We start from the raw sequence: 8,226 nt of genomic DNA on the forward strand, positions 1-8,226 counted from the left end.
ACCTTTTTGTTTCTCCTCCGTACAATTATTTGAACTCCTGCAGGTCAAAAACAAGTGTTGCTGCTTGTCACACCTCAGTTCAGCCAACATTTGATTGATTTCTCTCTCTCTGCATCATTCATAAAAATGGAAAATACTTTTGGATGAACCAAATAAATGAAATAAAAAAAAACAACCTCAAAAGTATGGCTAGCATTAATCATAATCATACAGCAATGACTGCCAACACTTTCGTACAGAGAACTTTCATAGGCATGCGTTTTGGGCAAGTATCTCAACCTCTCGACTTTTGTATTCCCATTTAACTGATGACAGATTTACTTAGTTTCCAAATATGCTCAACATTCCTGCAGGATTCATGATGCCAAATATTTAATTAATGACCAGCAAAGTTGAAAACGCTTAAATGCGAAGCTTATGTTCAAATATATCAGTTCATTCATTTCTGTCACCAATTACTGCACACTTGCACTGAAAGTAAACACTGTTTTTAGTGCTGAAAATGGAAACATATATTACTGGCAATGTCAAAACTTTTTAGAACAGTCACAAATTAATGTCAAAAAGCATCCAAATTTAATGAAGCTGAAGTGCAGCGTTTTAGTGCCACCTATTGGAAAAAGTTCAAACCAAGTAATATCATTTTTACTTCACTGAACTTCATGAAATGAAGTCTTTGGAGGCATGAACAAAAGTTTGATGAGGTAATAGTTAGAAATGTATTAATGAAAGTGCTTGGTGCATCATCAGTTAACAACAGGCAATACATATCCATGAAAAAATTACAGAATTCAGTCCATGCCAGTTCAGATAAAGGCTTTAACCTAACCTGATCATAACAGATAAACAACATCCGCAACATTTATACTGTTAAATATACAGATTCAAATATTACAAAAGAATCAAGGATGAAGTTCAACACACACTTCAACCTACATCTTTACAGTCTCAGTATCTTATCATTGAAGAGTTCACCATGCGTCCTGTTTCTCACAGAAGAATTAGGCATGTATTTGATTGTTTCTGTGGTCTCTAGAAGCTGCTGAAATGAAGTTCAGATCTGCTCTGATGTGCGTGGTCCTCCTCTCTGGATCTCCTGCATAATGGAGTGGACCACTTCAGATGTAGTGCACCGACCTCCCAAATCAGCTGTCTGAAACTGCAAGAAACAAATGACTATACAAGCTGTATGAGTACAGAGAGAATATATAGAGATGTAATACTGCAGGTGTGTTTGAGTGGACAAGAGTAACATTAACTGATTTGGCTTAGGTGAATGGCATTCATTCTTACAGCTGTTTGACATAAAGATATTAAGCATGTATCGTACCCGAGTTTCAGACAAAGTTTTCAGAACTGCCTTTCGTATCATCCTGGCATATGCATGAAGCCTAGGAAAGGGAAAGGACAGCCCAGACATGAACGTAATGCACAGCTCTAGTCTTGAAGCAAAATTTTCTTGACTTTTTATGTATAATTATGGTTTATGTAATAATGCATGAAGGAAATGAGGATCTAATAATACCTGGAATATAGGTAATGTCCAATGAAAATAATAAAATGAATATTCATACACACGCACTTTAAGTGATCCAGCATCACACAGCTGGCCAGCAGTGTGGCCGTGGGGTTTGCAATATTCTTGTTAGCAATGCTTTTTCCAGTGTTTCTAGTGGCCTGTGTAAACACAAAGAATAACTCATGTGTCCTCTAGTAACTATAACAGCTGACATATCCTGTATCTGCTCTGTTATTTCTTACAGTCTCAAAAACAGCATAGTCCTTGCCGTAGTTGACTCCTGGTACCAGACCTGGACCTCCAACAAGTCCAGCACACACATTGCTCACCACGTTTCCATAGAGATTCGGCATCACCATCACATCAAACTGCTGGGGCTTAGAGACCATCTATGCAGAAACATATGATATATAAGCATATTCTTATAGTGTCTAATAGTGTAATTTTTTTGTAGCTTTTTATGGGATTGTTTTTTAAGCCTTTCTATGGACATACACTACTGCTCAAAGGTTTGGGGTCGGGAAGATTTATTTTTTCTTGTGCTCACCAAGGCTGCTTTTACTTGATCAAAAATACAGTAAAAACACTAATATTGTGAAATAATATTACAATAAAAGTGTAATTTACTCGTGTGACGTCAAAGCTGAATTTTCAGCATCATTTCTCCAGTCTTCATTGTCACATGATCCTTCAGAAATCATTCTAATATGCTGATTTTATGCTCAAGAAACATTTCTCATTATTATCAATGTTGAAAACAGTTGTGCTGCTTAATGTTTTTTTGTTTTTTTTGTGGAAACCATGATAAATGTCTTTATTGTTACTTTTGATCAATTTATTACATCCTTATTAATTAAAAGTGTTAATTTTCTTAAAGAAAATCTTACTTTTGAACAGTAGTGTGAGCAAATTAGCTTGTGCTGTAATCTCGATGTACAATGCATCTTTTTTAGTCTTTCAATTAAGGTTGTTTTTACTATCCCTATACAAATAAACTAATTAAATAAATAAATCAAGTCAAAACTGATGCTTAGACCTACAAAGAATAGTTTACTATAACATATAAAAAATATAACAAATAATACAATAAAATATCATCCACTTATGTAGTTCACCATTTATATACCTGCATGGTGGTATTATCCACAATCATGTCATCAAATGTGATATCAGGATACCCAGCTGCCACCTCTTTACAGCACTGCAGGAAAAGGCCGTCACCAAGCTTCCTATGAAGCAAAGGAAAAACAATTTTCAGTATCATTACTCCAGTCTTCAGTGTCACATGATCCTTCAAAAAAATCATTCTGATATGCTGATTTGGTGCTCAAGAAACATTTCATATTATTATCATCAATGCTGAAAACAGTGCTGATTCATATAAAAAAAAAAAAACGAACAAAACGAAAACAATCTGACCGACCCCAAACTTTTATATGCAGATATGTTCTAAAGCAGTATTTTGCCTGATGAATTGGCTGAAAGTAAAGCAGGGTGAGTCATTTGTAAGTAAGGACAGACTCTCACATGATGTTAGCTTTGTGTACTGCCGTGACCTTGCGGCGGCCTTTCTCCCTGGCCAAGTTAAAGGCATACTCAGCGATCCGCAATGAATTCACACGTGTTATGATCTTCAGACACTCCACCACCCCAGGAACATTCTGGAAGAGAGAAGATTTTAACTTAAGGAATGGGTCAGTACCTGGTGTCCTCAAACTGTAAGAGACCCAAACACACGGACCTCATGCTCCAAGCTGCTGTATTCTCCTTCAGTGTTCTCCCTAATGATGATAACATCAATGTCTTTGTGGCGGCTTGGGACTCCAGGAAGAGACTGACAGTGCATCACGTTAGCATACAGGTCCAAAGATGTACTGTGGGAGAGTTAAAACAGTTTATATAAACGTACCCTCTGGATTTATCACAGATAATCAAGTAAAGAAAAAAATACATCTAAAATATCTTACCGAAGCAAATTGTTCCTGGATTTATGAGATGGAGGAAGGTTGTGATTAGTCTCCAAGTTACCTGTAAAAGAGTCTTGATTTATATCATATACAGCAGGAATGCACCGCTATTTAAATATGATGATAAAACTATAATTATTTTTATGTTATGGCCGATAACAGTGGCCGATTTTAAAACTCTTTACCATTTTGTCTAAAATTAAAAACATTATCAATTATTTTAAATGCTACATGTGAATCTTGACATGGTTTAAAATTAATATTGATTTTCAGATTTGTTGAATATTTAAAAGGGTTATTAAATTATTGTTAAAATTAACATTAAGTGTGTGTAGGTAATCTTGTGACAAAATGTAAAAATAGAGGAAATGAGCATGAACAATTAAATATCTAGAATCATCCGATAACTGATGTGTTACTTGATATCCCTTATAGCAAACATTTCTGTGGTTAATGAACCATAATCTCACCCTTAAGTGCTACTCCATTACGTTTGATTGCAGTAACAGCGTTATTGATGTCATCCTCAGAGGAAGCAGCCGAATCCACCCTGACAACCTCAAAGTCCACAGGCACACAGCAGAATCTGGGAATATTGTTGAATGTTAAAAGCATAAGATTGCCGGTGTAGTCTGTTTATAGAGATCTTTATATTCAAACCTGAAAAGCTCTCTGACGTGGTTTAGCAGTTCTGGTCCAATACCATCACCAGGGATCAAAGTCACAGTGTGTCTGCCTCCATATTTAGCTGGTGGGGGCTGATGGGTAAAGATGCAAAACCAATCATTGACAAAAGAAGGGCAAAGGTCACAATGTGAAGCCAAACCTCATGTACAGGAAATATTACCACTACTGGTCCACTCATCAGCTTTCAATTCTACCTACACACTACTATTAAACACTACCAATCAAAGGTTTGGAGTCACACATATATATATATATATATATTTTTTTTTTTGAAAGAAATTAAATGTTTCATTCAGCAAGGACGCATTAAATTGATCATACGCAACAGTAATGACATTTATAATGCTACAAAAGATTTCTTTTTCAAATAAATGCTGTTCTTTTGAACTTTCCATTCATCAAAGAATCCTGAAAAAAATGTATAATGCTTTCCTCAAAAATATTAAGCAGCACAACTGTTTTTAACACTGATAATAATAATAATAATAATAATAATAATAATAATAAGAAATGTTTCTTGAGCAGCAAATCAGCATATTAGAATGATTTCTGAAGGATCATGTGACACTGAAGAGTAATGATGCTGAAAATTCAGCTTTGACATCACTGGAATAAATTACATAAAATATATTCAAATAGAAAACAGATATTTTAAACTGTAATAATATTTCACAATATGTTTTTAATGTATGGTTTAACTAAATAAATGCAGCCTTGTTGAGTATGAGAGGTTTCTTTCAAAAACATGTTTAAAAGATCTTACAAATCCCAAACTTTTGAACGGTAGCGTAGTTTAATAAATCATATGATTTTAACAAACTATATGGTTTTCCATATGACAATATTTAATATTGCTTTTGTAGCAGTCTAATGTTACGGGCCAAATTGCCATTACATATGCTAAAAATGTGATTGAAATTAATTTATATATTCAGCTGTTATTGCTATTAAATCACCATATTGAGATTAATGTACCAAAACACATTATATATTCATATTTTATACTCTAGCAAAACTGTAATCAAATAACTGTAAGGAAACTGGATGTTTCATCCACTAAATGACCTCATTTCAAATTTGATGCCTGCTGCAGGTCTCAAAAAAGTTGGCACGAGGGGAAACAAATGGCTGAAAAAGTAAGAAATTTTGAAAAGATTTAGCTGGGAGAACATCTAGCAACTAATTAAGTTAATTGATATCAGGACTGTAACATGATTAGCTATAAAAGGGATGTCTTTGAGAGGCAGAGTCTCTCAGAAGTAAAGATGGGCAGAGCTGTGAAAGAGTGCATAAAGAGATTGTGGAATACTTTAAAAACAATGTTCCTCAATGTCAAATTGCAAAGGCTTTGCAAATCTCATCATCTACAGTGCATAACATCATCAGAAGATTCAGAGAAACTGAAGAAATCTCTGTGCGTAAGGGACAAGGCAGAAGACCTTTATTGGATGCCCGTGGTCTTCGGGCCCTCAGACGACACTGCATCACTCATCGGCCTGATTGTGTCAATGACATTACTAAATGGGCCCAAGAATACTTCCAGAAACCACTGTCGGTAAACACTATCCGCCGTGCCATCTGCAGATGCCAACTAAAGCTCTATCATGCAAAAAGGAAGCCATATTTGAACATGGTCTAGAAGCGTCCTCCGGGCTGAAGAGGAGGGAGACCTTCCAGCAGCTTATCAGCCTTCAGTTCAAAAGCCAGCATCTCTGATGGTATGAGGGTGCATAAGTGCATACGATATGGGCAGCTTGCATGTTTTGGAAGGCACTATGAATGCTGAAAGGTATATATAGGTTTTAAAGCAACATTAAATGCAAAATATGTCAAAGACAATCACAAACTCTTCAGCAGCTGGAAACCTTTATCAGACAAGAATGGGACCAAATTTCAAAACCAAAACTCCAGAAACTCATAACCTCGATGCCCAGACGTCTTGAGGAGATGCTACACCATGGTAAACATGCCCCCGTCCCAACTTTTTTGAGACCTGTAGCAGGCATCGTATTTGAAAAATGAGCTCATTTTGTGCATAAAATTGTAAAATTTCTCAGTTTAAACATTTGTTATGTTATCTATGTTCTATTGTGAATAAAATATTGGCTCATGTGATTTCAAAATTTTTTAGTTTTCATTTTATTCAAATTTAGAATTCAGGTTGTATCTGTTGATGTTGATGATCTAAATGTCAAGCCCAGATATCACAAATCTACCACACATCCTGAAAGCACATTTATACTTTGCAGAACCAGTACTCACAATAGTCTGGTCAAGGTGGGTTGATGAATCAGAGGGAGTAAACAGGAGTGGTTAGTCAGAGGAGAGAGTCAAATCCATTCTGCTTTGGTTATGCTTACACAAATCAGCTTACAAGCACAAGAGAGAAGCAGAACATTGAAGGAACAGTGGAGCTGCATTGAAGTGCTTAATAAAGATTTAATAATCAATCTTTTTAACTACAATAAAGATATTACCTCCTTACAAAGAACCGAAAGTATATTACAGCCCTTAAATTAAGGTCATTTCAGATGAATAGGGAGAGGGATTGAGGTGACAGTAAAGGGTTGCAAGAACTAATTACTGATTTTTTAGTCATGCTGTAATTAGTTTTCATTAATAATGAAACGAATATTATCATAAATCAAGACTTCAGTCCAAACTTACAGTATATGAGGACTTTTCCCTCTGGCAGCACACTGCAGGGCTTTTTAGCTGGACATTAAGAGATAACATAAAAAAGATAAATGCATCCAGAGACAAAAACATTGTTCATTTTACCTGGTCCGTCATAAAGTAACGAATGGCAAACTGCTTCATTATGAAATGCTCTGTAAAGTCTAATATATCTCAATAAATGCACCAATGACACCTGTAGCATGTATGAGACAGTGACCTTGTCAGAGACTGTAAGGACACCTTTCCCCGACCTAGCAGTATCTGTTTCTATATTCTACACACGGCAAACTAAACGTGCTTGACATTTTGACTGATGATGACATTTTAAGCGGACGCTTACGTTTCTTGCCGTGCACTTTAGTCCGGTCCATGGCTGCAGACGCGCTGAGGAGAGGAAGAGTGCTGGTCTGGCAGCTATGGACATTTTGGATTAAGTTCAGCTTGCCGCTCCGACATCAGCAAACAAACCAAAATAAATGCCGCCGCACGCTCTGTTTGAGCCAGCGGTGCTGTTCCACAATCAGCTGACACAAAACTCAAGAGTTAACTTTTATAACCAAACACGCTTTGCCTTTGGCGCGCTCTAGCGTCCATTATGTGTATCTTTTTGTTTTTATTTTTTAAATATCAATGTGTACAAAATTCGTACAAACATATACAACTCACAACAAATAGGAAAACAAATAACTTAATAAAAACATATATAAGGATATAGCCATTATGTGTATCCAATCCATCTTGTTCCTTTTCAGTCATGACGTCATTTTGTAGGCCAACACATTCATTTTTTTTTATAACGTTTTTCGATCCATTAAGGTCTGTGATTAACATTACTTGTTGAAAACACTTTCAGGTTTTGTGCTACAACACAAATTACATACATTTATAGCTCAAACGTTATTATTTTATTTAATTTTAGATAATTTTCCTAACAAATTGCTAGGACTACAACTACCACAAGGATGTGAATTTACGTGATTGAATCATACGGACAACCATTAACACTCATTTGAATTGAATAGTTTTAATGTGCTTTGGACTCATGAATCATGTAGCAGCAGACAAGACATTGTGAACCGGTTGTTAGATTTTCTTTCCCAAACTATTTGGAAAGTAGGCCTAGAAGTATGGTGATGATTTTCATTCAAAATAAAACATTACTTATATATGAAAATCTTTAAGCAATTTTGTAATTTTTAAAAAAAGAACAGTTTTCAAGCATAGAATGGCCTTTTACTACACAGAATAATGCACTTGTTGCATTTAGATAAGAGGGCAGACATATTTGAAACCCTGTATCCCTAAATAATCTATTTTCTTTTGTTCAATGTGGCAACCAAAACCTATGCCAATCCCTAAATCAGGGATTTTCAA

At 35.5% G+C, this 8,226-nt stretch overlaps 1 protein-coding gene across 2 annotated transcripts; it reads right to left on the bottom strand.

Annotated features, from left to right (window-relative positions):
- Nucleotides 1-125: 125 nt before the first annotated feature.
- LOC127505512 (isocitrate dehydrogenase [NAD] subunit gamma, mitochondrial-like) lies at nt 126-7,389 on the bottom strand. 2 transcript variants are annotated; one of them, XM_051881112.1, is made up of 12 exons: nt 7,193-7,389; nt 6,841-6,888; nt 4,147-4,244; nt 3,957-4,072; nt 3,487-3,547; nt 3,261-3,393; nt 3,047-3,180; nt 2,646-2,748; nt 1,762-1,908; nt 1,583-1,677; nt 1,331-1,391; nt 126-1,159 (listed from the first exon to the last, which is right to left on the bottom strand). In XM_051881112.1, exons 1-12 carry the CDS (start codon nt 7,274-7,276, stop codon nt 1,055-1,057), a joined length of 1,185 nt encoding a protein of 394 aa, XP_051737072.1. In that variant the 5' UTR covers nt 7,277-7,389; the 3' UTR covers nt 126-1,054. The 2 variants fall into 2 exon arrangements, with proteins under 2 accessions (XP_051737072.1, XP_051737071.1); XM_051881111.1 differs by having other exon boundaries at nt 1,526-1,677.
- Between the last annotated feature and the right edge of the window lie 837 nt (nt 7,390-8,226).

Source organism: Ctenopharyngodon idella, chromosome 22 (assembly GCF_019924925.1).
Source record: "Ctenopharyngodon idella isolate HZGC_01 chromosome 22, HZGC01, whole genome shotgun sequence".
Taxonomy (NCBI): domain Eukaryota; kingdom Metazoa; phylum Chordata; class Actinopteri; order Cypriniformes; family Xenocyprididae; genus Ctenopharyngodon; species Ctenopharyngodon idella.

Bases quoted from the DNA above. Each gene is read 5' to 3' on its own strand.
- LOC127505512 (XM_051881111.1), bottom strand. From the start codon at position 7,276: ATGTCCATAGCTGCCAGACCAGCACTCTTCCTCTCCTCAGCGCGTCTG. The intron at 3,548-3,956 runs GTGAGATTATGG...ACTCTTTTACAG, and splicing joins TAATGGAGTAGCACTTAAGG to GTAACTTGGAGACTAATCAC. The intron at 2,749-3,046 runs GTGAGAGTCTGT...TTTGCTTCATAG, and splicing joins GTACACAAAGCTAACATCAT to GAAGCTTGGTGACGGCCTTT.